This window comes from Primulina eburnea, chromosome 3 (assembly GCF_022965805.1).
Source record: "Primulina eburnea isolate SZY01 chromosome 3, ASM2296580v1, whole genome shotgun sequence".
Lineage (NCBI taxonomy): Eukaryota > Viridiplantae > Streptophyta > Magnoliopsida > Lamiales > Gesneriaceae > Primulina > Primulina eburnea.
The window spans coordinates 5,382,558-5,397,219 of record NC_133103.1 but is presented as its reverse complement, the minus strand read 5'-3'; the positions used below and the strand labels follow the sequence as shown (position 1 = coordinate 5,397,219).

The 14,662-nt window shown below is 34.2% G+C and overlaps 2 protein-coding genes across 3 annotated transcripts; one reads left to right on the top strand and one right to left on the bottom strand.

Moving 5' to 3' along the window:
• Nucleotides 1-1,861: 1,861 nt before the first annotated feature.
• Nucleotides 1,862-3,292, top strand: LOC140825676 (pathogenesis-related thaumatin-like protein 3.5). The gene is made up of 3 exons (XM_073187583.1): nt 1,862-2,015; nt 2,362-3,025; nt 3,120-3,292. The coding sequence occupies exons 1-3, from the start codon at nt 1,952-1,954 to the stop codon at nt 3,250-3,252; spliced, it is 861 nt and encodes a 286-aa protein (XP_073043684.1). The 5' UTR covers nt 1,862-1,951; the 3' UTR covers nt 3,253-3,292.
• A 45-nt stretch (nt 3,293-3,337) lies between these two features.
• Nucleotides 3,338-13,872, bottom strand: LOC140825675 (chaperone protein dnaJ A6, chloroplastic-like). 2 transcript variants are annotated; one of them, XM_073187581.1, is made up of 8 exons: nt 13,773-13,872; nt 13,053-13,159; nt 12,229-12,352; nt 11,601-11,658; nt 5,348-5,390; nt 4,739-4,787; nt 4,554-4,634; nt 3,338-4,315 (listed from the first exon to the last, which is right to left on the bottom strand). In XM_073187581.1, the coding sequence occupies exons 2-8, from the start codon at nt 13,157-13,159 to the stop codon at nt 3,473-3,475; spliced, it is 1,305 nt and encodes a 434-aa protein (XP_073043682.1). In that variant the 5' UTR covers nt 13,773-13,872; the 3' UTR covers nt 3,338-3,472. The 2 variants fall into 2 exon arrangements, with proteins under 2 accessions (XP_073043682.1, XP_073043683.1); XM_073187582.1 differs by lacking the exon at nt 13,773-13,872 and adding an exon at nt 13,549-13,766.
• Between the last annotated feature and the right edge of the window lie 790 nt (nt 13,873-14,662).

The following is a 14,662-nucleotide window of genomic DNA, read 5'->3' as shown; positions in this document are numbered from 1 at the left end:
TAAATATTGCAATACAAAGTAACGGATAAACAACAAGTACAAGTATTTGTAAAAATAAAGAAAACGCACGAGGAGGATATTCTCCGATAAATACAAGACTCGTGAGTATGATAACCAAAATAATTAAAAATATCCCAAAATAATTAAAAATATCCTTGAGAAAGCCATCTTCTTTTTTCTTCGAAAAATTCGATGATGAATAATTTTTAGAGAAGAAGAGAAAGTTGGAGTGATTGAATGTGTTTGTGAGATCATATTTATAGGGCAAAAACTAGCCCTTTTTTTACTATTTATGACCGTTGGTGTACAAAAAAATAAAGGTATGTATTTGTATAATTTTATGGTAATAATATGGTATATATAATATTAGACATGTTTAAATAATTATGTATATCATATCATAATATTATAATGAGTGTCATAATTTATTTTGTTTAAAAGCCTTATAGGCTTTTATACTTGTCGTATCCCTTACCGGGAGTGTGGGATGTCGTCTTAACATCCTCCCAGGATTTATAACAAGTTTATGAAAAATTTATTTTTATTATTTCTAATAATAACATTATATTGTATATTAAATAAATACACAATAAATAAATAACAGTAAAATAAATATTATTACTTTTGTTACCTTTTTCTTATGTTTGGAGCTTGGAAAAGTATGTAGGACTTTTAGAGCTTCGTGCTGATAGTGTTGTGAAAAAGTAAAAATTTATGGTAAAAAGTAAAAATTTCAAACTCTCAAAATTTACCAAACTACACACTTTATAATATTTTTCTCTCAACTCAATTGTGATTTTCTTCACAAATGAGAGATCTATTTATAGAGTTTCATTACACATAATCCAAAAAATAAAATACATCATTACCTACATTATCACACACAAATTTCTAATTTTACAACTCTTATTTTCAATATTCAAATATTCAACTATTACTTTTCCATATTCAAATCATTTATTTTCAACAAATTAATATTATTTTTAAATTTGGGGAGCAAAAATTGAGTTAATGGAATATAGAGAGTATGACCCAAGTGCTAAACATCATTAATTCCACACGTGTGCCAACTGGATTCCCAAAAGAGGTAACTGTCCTGCAATAATTTGCATTACTTTTTTTTTTTTAATAATTACTTTCATTCGATCTTTTCTTGAAAAAACTTTTCTTTTGTTAAAAATTGGTGCTTACGGTACCAAGTTTTTAATAAACATTATTCTCGCACGATTGAGTCCATCGAATATGAGAGTTGTTCATTTTGTAGAATTTTAAATCCATTGCATAAGTAATGAGTTATTAGTAAACAAGTTAAAAACGTAAACACAGATAAGATAACACTTCAAATTCATGTATTCAAGAGTTCAATGGGATGAATCCAAATACACCATTAGCCATTTTAGTTTAATTTAGCCTTGACGGTAATGGTCCGTCGACACGGACACATCCACGTTCATTGGCACCCGGGCCTTAGCTCAGGTGGCCCAAATTTTTTTACAAAAAAATTGTATGTAAATTTTGTATAATTTTTGGATTAAGGTATATCAATTTAAAATATTAAATGATTCTAGAGTTTAAAATTCTAGCCAGATTAGAATTATATTCCTGACTCCGTCATTGGATACGTAAACTATTTTGCGGACTTACATATTAGTTTTTGTGAAATATATGATGAACATAGAATTTAGACAGACTGTGTGTAATAAAACCTGCATTTTTCAAAAAATTATCCATGAAGACGAAATGGAATATAGAATCCACTTCTAACTTGCGGGAAAAGTTAACGAAAAGAATAAACCATCACCTTTTATTTAAATATGCACGTATTCTTGATCTCCATATCATTCCTATGTCCATGCATATATGCAATATTTAGTTGCCATTTAATACTGTATATGTCTTCTGCTATCACTAATAATTTCCAGTTTAATTTTAGAGCTCCAGATCAGAAATTATGGCAGCCTCTCTATTTTTTCATGCACCAACAGTTCTCTCCGCTTTACTATTTCTGATAACGGGTACTACGTACTTATAGTTTACTCTCTTTCGCTATTGCGTACGTGTTTAATTATTTATGTTTTTCCCTCTATGCTGCATGAATAGTTTGCACAAAATATAAAACTTAATGAAATTTTAGGGACAGGGTTGTAACAATCATAAATGGTGTTTATATTTTTGTTTACTTCCAATCTTCGTGTTTTCCTAAAAGTTCTGTATTCATAGAGATCAATGAATCTTGTCAGAACCATTTTAAATAAAATTTGCTGTGGAGTAGTTATAATTCAATGGTGACTTGTTGCAAGATTGATCAATAATGTTTAATATTAGCAATGTGGGTTGACTTGTATATGCATGCACGAACAGGACTACCAGTTTCGGAATGCGCGAGAATCTTCACCATAGTAAACTACTGCAAGGAAACAATCTGGCCAGCCATCACACCCGGCGGGAACTTTGGGGGTGGTGGATTCTCCCTCAAGCCTGGCCAGACAGAAGTACTTGTCGCCCCGGTAGGTTGGTCAGGCCGCATATGGGGCCGAACTGGCTGCAACTTCGACAGGAACGGAAACGGCCCCTGCCAAACTGGTAGCTGCGGCACTTCTCTGAAATGCACTGCATCAGGCAAACCGCCAGCCTCGTTAGCAGAATTCACGCTGGCTGGCACAGATTTCTACGATGTTAGTCTTGTCGACGGCTTCAACCTGCCTATGACTGTGACACCAATAAATGGGGGGAAGAACTGCAGCGTGGCAGGCTGCTTTTCAGACTTGAGGCTGAATTGCCCGGCTGAACTGGCCGTGAAAGGGGGCGGAAGGACTGTGGCTTGCAGAAGTGCCTGTGACGTGCTCAACACAGATGAGTATTGCTGCCGGGGGGTATATGGGAATCCGGTTACATGCCAGCCCACGTATTATTCGAGGATATTTAAACAAGCTTGCCCCAAGTCATATAGTTATGCTTATGATGACCCGACCAGTATTTTTACTTGTTCTGGGACCGACTACGTTGTCGCATTCTGCTCATCAAGGTACATATTTGCCACAATTTGTGTGTTGCCACATTTGTCTTTTGAAATCGAATTTCACACTGAATTTCCGTGCTTATGGGGGTAATTTTTGCAGGGGACAAACTCTGTGCACATACCACAACCAGAGATTGGTGTGCAGTGGATCAGTGGTATCGAGTCCCCGATATAGATGGGGGGTCACAATTCTTGCATCGATAATCACAAGTGCAATTTGGCATATGTTCTGAATACTTAATTACATTAAGTTTTTGGAACTTGATTTGATGGCTGAGGTTTTGATTTATAGTGACTTGTCGATTATTAATTCGTAGGTGCGACCGAGAGTGTACGTCTGAGTAAGAATCCTGAAGTTCTTACAAGTATATTGAGTAGATTTGCTCATCTGCCTTCATTAACTAAATTACTAGCCCCAACTATGGGTAAAGAATGTGTAGAGAAAACCGCAACTTATCTCCTACCGTTTGGAGCCTTGGCCTTGCTCAACTCAGCAAGTTCTTCGATTAGTTTCCTTTCTTCACCGCTTACACGTTTCGGAATCTCAACTTGAACTTTCACCAACTGGTCACCCCTCATATTGTTTCTGTTGAGAAGGGGTACGCCTTTCTTTGCCATAACAAGTGTCGTTCCCGGTTGAGTACCAGATGGAATTTTAAGGTCAACCATCCCATCTACCGTAGGTACCTTCACTGTTGTTCCTAAAATGGCATCGACATATGAAACCTTACAAGTGTAAAGGATGTTGGTGTCTTCCCGTTTCAGAACTGAGTCAGCAAGAACATCTATGATCACGAAAAGATCTCCGGGAGGCCCCCCTCTCTGTCCGGCATTTCCTTCTGAGCGAACCCTCAAACGACTTCCAGAATCCACCCCTGCCGGAACTTTCAAGCTGATACGCTTCGACTTCCTCACTCGACCATCACCATTGCATGTGTTGCATGGAGTAGTGATTTCTCCGGTTCCACCACATGCCGAACAATTCATGACTTGTTGGAAGACGCCCAGCGGGGTCCTTGCTGATGATACGACTTGCCCTTGGCCACCACATGTGGTGCACTTGGTTGCCTTCGTTCCCGGTTTTGCCCCTGATCCATCACAGGTGCTGCAGCTATCGAGACGCGTAATGTCAATCTCTTTCTCCACACCAAATACAGCTTCTTTGAAATTCAAAACCAGATTATATATCTGGTCTTCACCTTCTGTTGCTCGGTTCCGAGAACCTCTTCCTCCCATTCCCATGCCCCCCATTCCTCCAAATAGTGACTCGAATAGATCAAACGGGTTGCTGAAATCCTGTCATTAAAAGGAATATACATTGAAGTGTTCGTATACAGAACAAAATTCTAACTCCTGTCATTAAAAGGAATATACATTGAAGTGTTCGTATACAGAACAAAATTCTATTTAGGAGCTATTCTTCTTGTTGAACTTGAACTCAAGGTATTTAGCCATTCAAACAAGCAATTTTTGGCTCCTATTCTATGATTTTCACTTTCCTATCCGGCAAAAAACAAACGAACAAAAGACTTACACCCATTCCTGTGCCAGCGCCTTTAAGCCCAGCTTCCCCATATCTGTCATAAATGGAACGTTTCTCGTCATCTGATAAAACCTGTAAAACAAATTTACCCAATATTTTTTCAGATTCTATAAGTCACCATAGCATAGCGTATATCACAACTGTCAAACACGAACAACGAGGATGAATTATGCTACCTCGTAGGCATTACTAATCTCCTTGAATTTCTGTTCAGCTCCCGGCTCTCTGCAGTTGAATACAACATTTTAATAAACAAAATTGTACCTCTCTCATATCACGCAAAGACAATTATCACAAGGGGAACAACAGAATGATGATGAAGCTAATGTAGAAACCAATACACTTGTCGTCCTAAATGATAAAGTTCTGTACATTGATATTGACAGGGTCCATGAAATTGTATGCAACAATATCTGAGGGTAAGCTTCTTCCGTCGACATGATAACTTGTTTAAGGACTACAAACACCTGCTTCTAATGTTCTGTGATACTCCCTAGCATGTGCTAAGATTGCAGGGTTATGAGATAAAAAATTATAATTGTTTAACCATAGTTTCATTAAATATGATGGTCTCGACAAGAAAGGTGATAGATTATTTTGGCCTTATGATTACATAAGGTACAAGTCTCAAACCATAAAGAAACGACTTTCGAGTCATCTTCTTCGAAATTTTATTACAAATTCATGTTAAATATTCATTTAACTGTTTACCAAGAACCAAAGTAACAAGAGAGTACCAATATCATAGTTGCACACCCATAAAACATCACAGTAGAACAGCTTACTTGTTCACATCTGGATGATAGCTCCTTGCAAGCTTTCTATACACTGACAAGGAAAAGAATAACTAATCAAACCAAATTCTAAATTTTCCTTTGACAGGGTAAGAAACTAACAGAAAATATTTAAAAACCCAAAGAGGTCCCCAATTCCAATGAACAATCGAGCAGATGAAGGGATGATAGGCTAGTAATAGTTAATATTTTATTTTCATATTTCCCGTTATTTTTAACCTCCGATATGTTTGATTGACACATTTTTGTGTATTTTTATTGTAGGAGGAACTTTTACGGTCTTGGAGCAAATTTGAGCTAAAAAGGTGATGTTTTATCACATTTGAAGTTTTCAAGATAGAGTTGAAAGTGAATGACCAAACCAGAAGAAGTCTTGGAATAAGGCGTGGCCACGCCTTATGACGATACTTCAGCTGTCAAAAATTACAAGAAGGGGAAATCTAAATAAAATAGTATCTATTATTTTATATTTTATGTTTAGGGTTAATAATAGATTATTGGGCTTTTAGCAAAATTTAGACCCAAAAATTGGAAAACCTCTCACCAACCACTAACGTGAGAAGGAGGCGGCACAATAAAAAATCTTCTCCAACCAATTCCACCCTCATCACACGTGAAGAGTAGAAAAGAAAGTGCAAAGATTTTCTCTCAACTTCTCTCCACAACTTAGGCTAAGTTTTATTTCTATTCAGGGGATATTTTTACTATTTCAATTTATCACTGTAAGGCTTTTGTGATTTAATTTAATATTCGTGTTTTATTCAAGTATTTGTTGATTTATATTTAATTCTATGAAAGTTGTATCTCGGTTAATCTGACAATTTAATTTGATATATAATTTTCTACCGCTAACCATAAATTCATTGATCCGTAATTGTCATGAATGATTGGTACATGAGTAGCATAGATTAGATGTATTGTGCTATCATAATATATTTAATCTAAATAAATCGACGGAGCTAAATCTTTCAATTGCAGCTATCTAGGTTGTTAGATTTTAGAATTAACTGTTTTCACGAAACCAAAATGCTATTTTTAATTAATATGGAACGCTATCGTGCCCAGTTAATTATTGGTAAGTTTTGACTGGATGCTGGGTTTGGTCAATTAAATTAGGAAAACGCAAGAATTTTAGCGGCTATCCCTATAATTCTAAAGTTAATTGCTTGTAATTGCATGAATAAATATATGTTAGCCGATGAACAGTGATACAATTGAATAGTAGAAATCCCTTGAATCGAGCTTGGTAATATTAATTTACATTTAATTAGTTATTCATCTTGATTTGTTATTTCTTCTTGCATGTTAAATTAGTTCTAGTATTTTATTTAATTCATATCCAAAATCTCCCTTTTATTTGCATTTTACTCGAAAGAAATAAATCTCCCGTACCCTGTGGATTCGACCCTGCTCATCATTACACTAATTTTATCTAGAGAGTAGGAATTTAATTTTGGTGGGTCCACGACAGCACACCAAATTTTGGCGCCGTTGCCGGGGAACGGTGCAAGGTTAGTTTTTTCGAGTTTTGTTATTTTTTTTTTTGTTTTTGTTTTACGTCTCATTCTTCTTGTACAGGTGATTAATCAAGAAAACAAGAATTTGAGAATTTTTGTTGTGAAATACTTTGAGATGTTTCATCGACAAGTATTCACAACTTTTGCTCTACAAAACGGAGAGCCATTCTATGCAGCATGGGAGAGATTCAATAATTTAATAACATTCAGGAATCATGATTTTTCTAACTATGTTCTTATTCGACTTTTCCTTAAAGGTTTGGATGCAGTTACACGAAGATGGGTATTTAATGGAGCACTGACAACTGGTAGTCCATTACTTAGTCGACATGAAGACGGTGTGATATATTTGCTAAAAGATATGGCCGACTTTGACTACCATCAATATTGGAATCCTTCGCTGCAGAGTTGGAGCCACCAATACCCTCCAGAAATTAGCCGATCTGATTTTATAGACCAACCTTTCGAGCATCAAGAAGATGAGGGATATAGTCTTGAAATAATCATAAGTCGATTGAATGCTATGGTAAACAAGCGCGTGGCATTGAATGAGGAAACTGTTGAACCTCAGTCTGAAGAAGTTTTGGAAGAAATATCACACGAAGATGAGGCACCAATGAAGTTGAGAGATGAACAAGCTCCTGAGACTATCGATTTGAGCTCGTCGATAATATTATCGTACATACATCTAGGGGATCCTTGTTTTTCTCCATTGCCGATTTCAACAGATTTTGTTCTTCAAGAGCCAACGATGATACTCTCATCTCATGCATATTATTTAAAGTCACGTTTTGTTGAGGAAACGAGCTTATATTGCATACATCAAGCCAAACTTGAGGGCACATGGAACCAAGACCCATATATGGTGTCATATGACACGTACTTTGGGCGGCAGCCGCTCTTTGAATGATTGCTTTTGAGGGTCAAGCCGACGACTAAAAATCAAGCGCTTTTGGGAGGCAACCCAATTTTTTTTTTCCCTTCCTTATTACTTTTAATTTCTTTTATTTTTATTTTTTAAAATTAGTACAATTTTTATTACCTTTGTCCAGAAGATGTCTTCTAACAAGGCGTGACCACGCCTTATAAGAATAACACTTCTGCGCAAAAAAAAAAAAAAAAAAAAACGAAAATTCCAGCAGAGGTTTTCACACAAGGCGTGGCCACGCCTTGTTGAAACACCTCTACTGAAAAAAAAAAAAAAAAAAAAAAATTTCCAGTAGAGGTTTTCACATAAGGCGTGGCCACGCCTTATTCAAATACCTCTACTGCTGGGAGGTTCTTTTTTTCTTTTTCCTTAAAAAAAAAAATTCAAAAAAAAAATTAACCTATTTTTTTTTTTCTCTCTCTCACAGCAGCGTCCACCACAGCAATAGGACACCTTGCTCTATGATGCCCAAAAATTTTCAGGGGAGTTCTCTAACTTCCCTTGCTTGCTTTTACTGTCTATGTTGTGCATCTAATTTTGTGTCATTGAGGACATTGCCACATTTAGGTGTGGGAGGGTATATTGCCTTATTTCTCGTTTTAATTTCTTTTTTCTTCTCATTTTTTGCATAAAAGTAAAAAAAATAAATAGTGACATTGTTAGTTCCTAGCATCTAGTTCTTTTGTTATCTCTTTCTTCTGATTCCTGATTGCTTCCGATGCGAAAAAAAAAATGATGTTTTCTTTGTGTGCAAATGTTTTTGCATTCTCACGTTTGCATTATGAATAAGTTGCTCTTGATGATAGTTAGAGATGACAAGTGTGTGGGATTTAACACAATTGCTATATTTTTTCTTTGCTGAGCTTTGAGCCTATGAGCAATCATGATATCATGCTCCATTTTCTTTGATTGTGTGTTGTCATTGCATTGTTAATTTTTCTAGAACTTGCATTGTTATACATGTCTTTGTCAACACTTTGTGGTGGATTAGGTGCATAAACAAAACGATAAGGGCAATAGGTTCAAACCATTTTCATTCGCATCATTTGAGCCGTTCGTTGAGCCTACCCTGATTATTAGACCCCTAGTTAACCAAGTTTGAGCCTCAGCCTTTTTCTTTGAATGAAAATAGCCACATTACAAGCCGTGTCAAATCCTTTTTGTTGGTTATCCCCATTTTTGAACCTTGAATTGGAAAATCATATAAAATTTTCATAAATAGCATCATTCAATCCAAAATAGTGTGAATTGTTGGGATTTATTCAATCTCGAAACCTCATAGTCGCCGTCTACAAAAAAAAACCAGAAAAAAAAATAGAAAGAAGAAAAGTAGACGGAGTGAAAGAAAAAAAAAAAGAGCAAAAAAAATACACAAAACAAAAAAAAAGAGAAAAAAAAAAATGCTCTTGATTGTTATAATGAGATATAAGAGTTTTTGGATACATTTTTATTTTTGGTGAGAAAAGTTTGATATGGTTTCTCCAATTCCTTAGCGCATTGTTTCTTTTTATCCTACCTTACCCTTAGCCACGTTACAACCCATTTATAGCCCTTTTTGTTTGTGTATTTTAATTCATTCATTTAGTGGAAGGATGTGATATATTTGCAAGCCTATGGTAAGAATTTTCAATGCATTTGACATGAGAGTTTGTTGATATATATCCTAGACACTGATGAGCGGAATGAGCGAATCTTGTGAGGAGTTGTTAAATCCCATACATTTTAATCTCTACATATTCTGATTACAGTGATTGTTCATGATGTTATTTTGTGAGATGCTCTGAAATTAAAATGTCTTTTTGCATGAAAAAAAAAATTTTGGATAAGTAGAGGAAGCGGAAGGAGGACGAAAAATTGAGATAATGAGTTGATCTATTTTATGCTTGAGGACAAGCATCGTTTAGGTGTGGGAGATTTTGATAGGCTAGTAATAGTTAATATTTTATTTTCATATTTCCCGTTATTTTTAACCTCCGATATGTTTGATTGACACATTTTTGTGTATTTTTATTGTAGGAGGAACTTTTACGGTCTTGGAGCAAATTTGAGCTAAAAAGGTGATGTTTTATCACATTTGAAGTTTCCAAGATAGAGTTGAAAGTGAATGACCAAACCAGAAGAAGTCTTGGAATAAGGCGTGGCCACGCCTTATGACGATACTTCAGCTGTCAAAAATTACAAGAAGGGGAAATCTAAATAAAATAGTATCTATTATTTTATATTTTATGTTTAGGGTTAATAATAGATTATTGGGCTTTTAGCAAAATTTAGACCCAAAAATTGGAAAACCTCTCACCAACCACTAACGTGAGAAGGAGGCGGCACAATAAAAAATCTTCTCCAACCAATTCCACCCTCATCACATGTGAAGAGTAGAAAAGAAAGTGCAAAGATTTTCTCTCAACTTCTCTCCACAACTTAGGCTAAGTTTTATTTCTATTCAGGGGATATTTTTACTATTTCAATTTATCACTGTGAGGCTTTTGTGATTTAATTTAATATTCGTGTTTTATTCAAGTATGTGTTGATTTATATTTAATTCTATGAAAGTTGTATCTCGGTTAATCTGACAATTTAATTTGATATATAATTTTCTACCGCTAACCATAAATTCATTGATCCGTAATTGTCATGAATGATTGGTACATGAGTAGCATAGATTAGATGTATTGTGCTATCATAATATATTTAATCTAAATAAATCGACGGAGCTAAATCTTTCAATTGCAGCTATCTCGGTTGTTAGATTTTAGAATTAACTGTTTTCACGAAACCAAAATGCTATTTTTAATTAATATGGAACGCTATCGTGCCCAGTTAATTATTGGTAAGTTTTGACTGGATGCTGGGTTTGGTCAATTAAATTAGGAAAACGCAAGAATTTTAGCGGCTATCCCTATAATTCTAAAGTTAATTGCTTGTAATTGCATGAATAAATATATGTTAGCCGATGAACAGTGATACAATTGAATAGTAGAAATCCCTTGAATCGAGCTTGGTAATATTAATTTACATTTAATTAGTTATTCATCTTGATTTGTTATTTCTTCTTGCATGTTAAATTAGTTCTAGTATTTTATTTAATTCATATCCAAAATCTCCCTTTTATTTGCATTTTACTCGAAAGAAATAAATCTCCCGTTCCCTGTGGATTCGACCCTGCTCATCATTACACTAATTTTATCTAGAGAGTAGGAATTTAATTTTGGTGGGTCAACGACAGCACACCAAGGGACATAATCCAAATGTAAACAGGAAAACAGATATGGTCCATGGAACTCATTAAAAATTTACAAGCAGCCTTCATGGAATAAAATCACAAAACTGATGATTCTAAACCCAGATTCTCTAGAGGTTGTTTCAAAATAGCACTAAAAATAAAGTAGCACAAATCAAAGTAGAATGAAAATGAGTATTCAGGGAGATGACATAAAAAATTTGGTCCATGAAAAGATTTCAAAATCGATTATCAGAGTGAAAACTGAACAATGCGTGATGTAAATAGCAAGATAGAGGTCAAATGCCATGGCTATACTTTCACATCTTCCAGTTCAAGGATATTTTAACGCACTGGAAAAATCATATTTATTGCCAAGAAAGGAGCCCATCCTCCCTTTTCCTTAAATATATGTTGACAAAGTACTGCAATCTCTTGACAAATTTAGATAAAGACGTTTGATGTACAAGTGAAATATTCAAGTGAAGGGTCGCAGAAAGGAAATTCACAAGATTTGCCACTCCAGTAGGGACATGAACTAGTTGATAAATGATAACAAAAAAGAGTGAAGGTAACACTCACCATTTTTTATCTCTGACTTGCTAGCGTTTTTAGACACACCAAGCACCGAATAGTAATCCTGTGTGCAAAATGTTATTTAAATAAACATTTCTGCATGCAAAAAGCATGACGAAAGGAAGGAACAAATGTTGTTCTCCACTCGCTTCTTAACAAAAATAAATCATACAGTGAAGTTATCGTAGAAGGTTAGCTGCACTAGTCACACACTAAAAATCTCTTCCAGGATCGTCCTATGCTAAACTCTCAATTATCAATCCGATGTTAACACTAAAATATTCATATCATCATATATCAAGCAAGAGCCCCCCATATAGGGTTTTTTGGTTTCCTTTTTGTGTCACCAACAAGGGACTTTTGATCTCTTGCATATATCACCATTTGAATTATTAGAATAACTCTGTCCATTATTTAAACGAAGTTAGAATTTAATAATATACTAAATTTCATTTGATTTTATCCAGAAAATTTTCCCAATCTTGAACATCTTGATTGGATTGACAACATATAATTTTTCAAACCAAGCAGTTTATAGCACACATGTCATGTGTGTGCTGCGTAACTAAATTATCAGAAAGTATGAAACAAGGTTATCAACGACAATCAAAATAATATAGTTCGTATTTCTTACTTTATCAGCTCTCACAACGAGACGGGCTCCTCTTTTCAAAGCTGAACTGTTGTACAACACAGAACCAAAAAGAGTATTCAATGATTTTTGAGAAAATAATGTGGAACTCTGAGATGCCAGCCTCCTGCACATAAGAATGCAATACCTTAAATGTACGAGTATGCAATGACATAACATCTATTAAAGAACCTTTAAGCAAAAAGAGGTAAATCTGAGCCTTATCGTATAATTGATTTTTTCCAAATCAAACGAAAATCATAAACAAAGAGCGAATAATGTTAATGCAACAATCAGAAAGAAGCCTACCCACCCTACTCCAACCAATATATGGAAAACGGAAAAAAGAAATCCAACAGATACATGAAACATGAAATGCAAATATACACAAGTATTTAGAACACTTTGCATGTATTGATATAAAAAACCATTTTTCCAGTAAAAAGATACTTAAAATATCACATTGAGCGTCCCTAGTTAGTATCTTAAGATGTAAATAGCATCTTGAAGAGTCTTAGTGAATCATGTGAAATTGTATTGCATAAATCCATACATTTCCAACGTTTGGAAATTTGAAATCTAAAAAAGGACCATCACAATCCCAGAAAATTGATGTGCACAAAACAACATCAGTAGTGGGTGACAAGAGGATGGTGAGACAGCAAGACCATCACTTTGTGCCACATTACACGTTGACCAAAATAAGGATAACTGTAGATGCAGGATCACAACATAGAACAACATTCTCCTTAGATGCAGCACCAGATAAAGCTGTCGATGGTACCAAGTAAGTCGATGTAAAGAAAACTGAAAGGAAAAAAGCATACACATCTGAAGGCATCGATAATTTATTTGTCACCGAGTTTCTTAGAACCGCTTGAGACTGAGCTCCCCACCAGTTCACATGTGTGCTTCCGCAAGGTATGATAGCCATCTGGACAAGCAAATTCGAAACAGTAAGGTCGGGAATGCAAAACTTAGCCAAATTAACAAAGGATGCAATCACATTAACATAGAAGACATAATCCTATTCCCAAAAATAGATGATTTTAGACTTATTAGCTGTAGCTATAGAAAACTCAAGTCACTCTAGCTAACTGAAATAAAAAGGCCATATTTTTCCAATCAAGAATAAATAATCGTCAACTAAAATACAACTTCCAATACAGTAGAATACTCTTCTGGGGCAAAGGTCTAATATTTAATCACCTCTACTATTTCCTTTTTGACTCTTCAGAAACCAATCACTAGAAGACCAAACAAAATACTGATAAACCATACGAGAAACTAAAAAATTATTTCAGAAAAAGATTCAAACTTTGCCTGAATTTCTTTCTCCCTTTCCAGTATACTCCAGAACAACAAACTGAATGCACTAAAAACTAATATTCCTAACAAAACTTGTACTCGTCTTAAAAATACACATAATTTAAGCAATTTTTTCGTTTCATTTTTTGCCCGACATCCGATTGTGCATGACTGAACAGCGTTCCAATTTTCAGCAAAAGCTCGAAAACATATGACCTGGAGATTGAATAATCTCATACCTCTAAACTTCGTTAATGTGATAATAACAATGGCTTTAGATGAAATGAGAGCCAACAAAAGGGGCTCCAGGGAGGGAAGTACTGGGTAATCCAGAGGTTAAGAGTCACTTACGCCTTTGCTTTATATTATATACCAAAGTTAATAAATAAATAACTTATATTTGTTTATTATTTATTATAAAATAAAGCTCTACTAATATGAATTATGAAAATATATATCATCTATTATCATATATGTTTATTCCAATTTGTAAAACATAAACTGTTATTATATGCAATAAAATCCGTTCTTATCAGCATACTTTATAATTCACAGAATCGAACTTATAATAGTAAGGATCATTAAAATCATATTTTAAATGGTATCATAATAATTATCAGCGATTATATTAAATGTTTTTTTAATTGTTTTAGGGATGTTCGATTTGTTGACGATTGATCATTGAAAGTTATTTGTGTATTAGATTTACAAATTATTGTGTTAGCTCGAAATTTTACTTAATATATATCGAAACATAATGTTGATATGTTTAAACACTATTAAAATAAAAATTTATTTCATTCAGTATACATTAGATATATATTATTATTAAAATTATTTCATTCAGTATATCTTAGATATATATTATTATTATTATTATTATTATTCAATTTAAATATTAAAAAAATATGATTTTATATACAATTTTATTTTAAGTAAAAAAGGTGACAACGGATGGAGTTCCACCGATCTAAATAGATGTTTCTAAAATATATTGATTAATTCTTTGATTTTTTTTTTTTAAAAAAATAATTGTATCTTTGAATTAAAGACAAGAAAAGTAATAGTCGTACCGTAATCATAACAACTTTATCAACCGCAAATGCGACTTCATAGCCTCTTGTTTGTA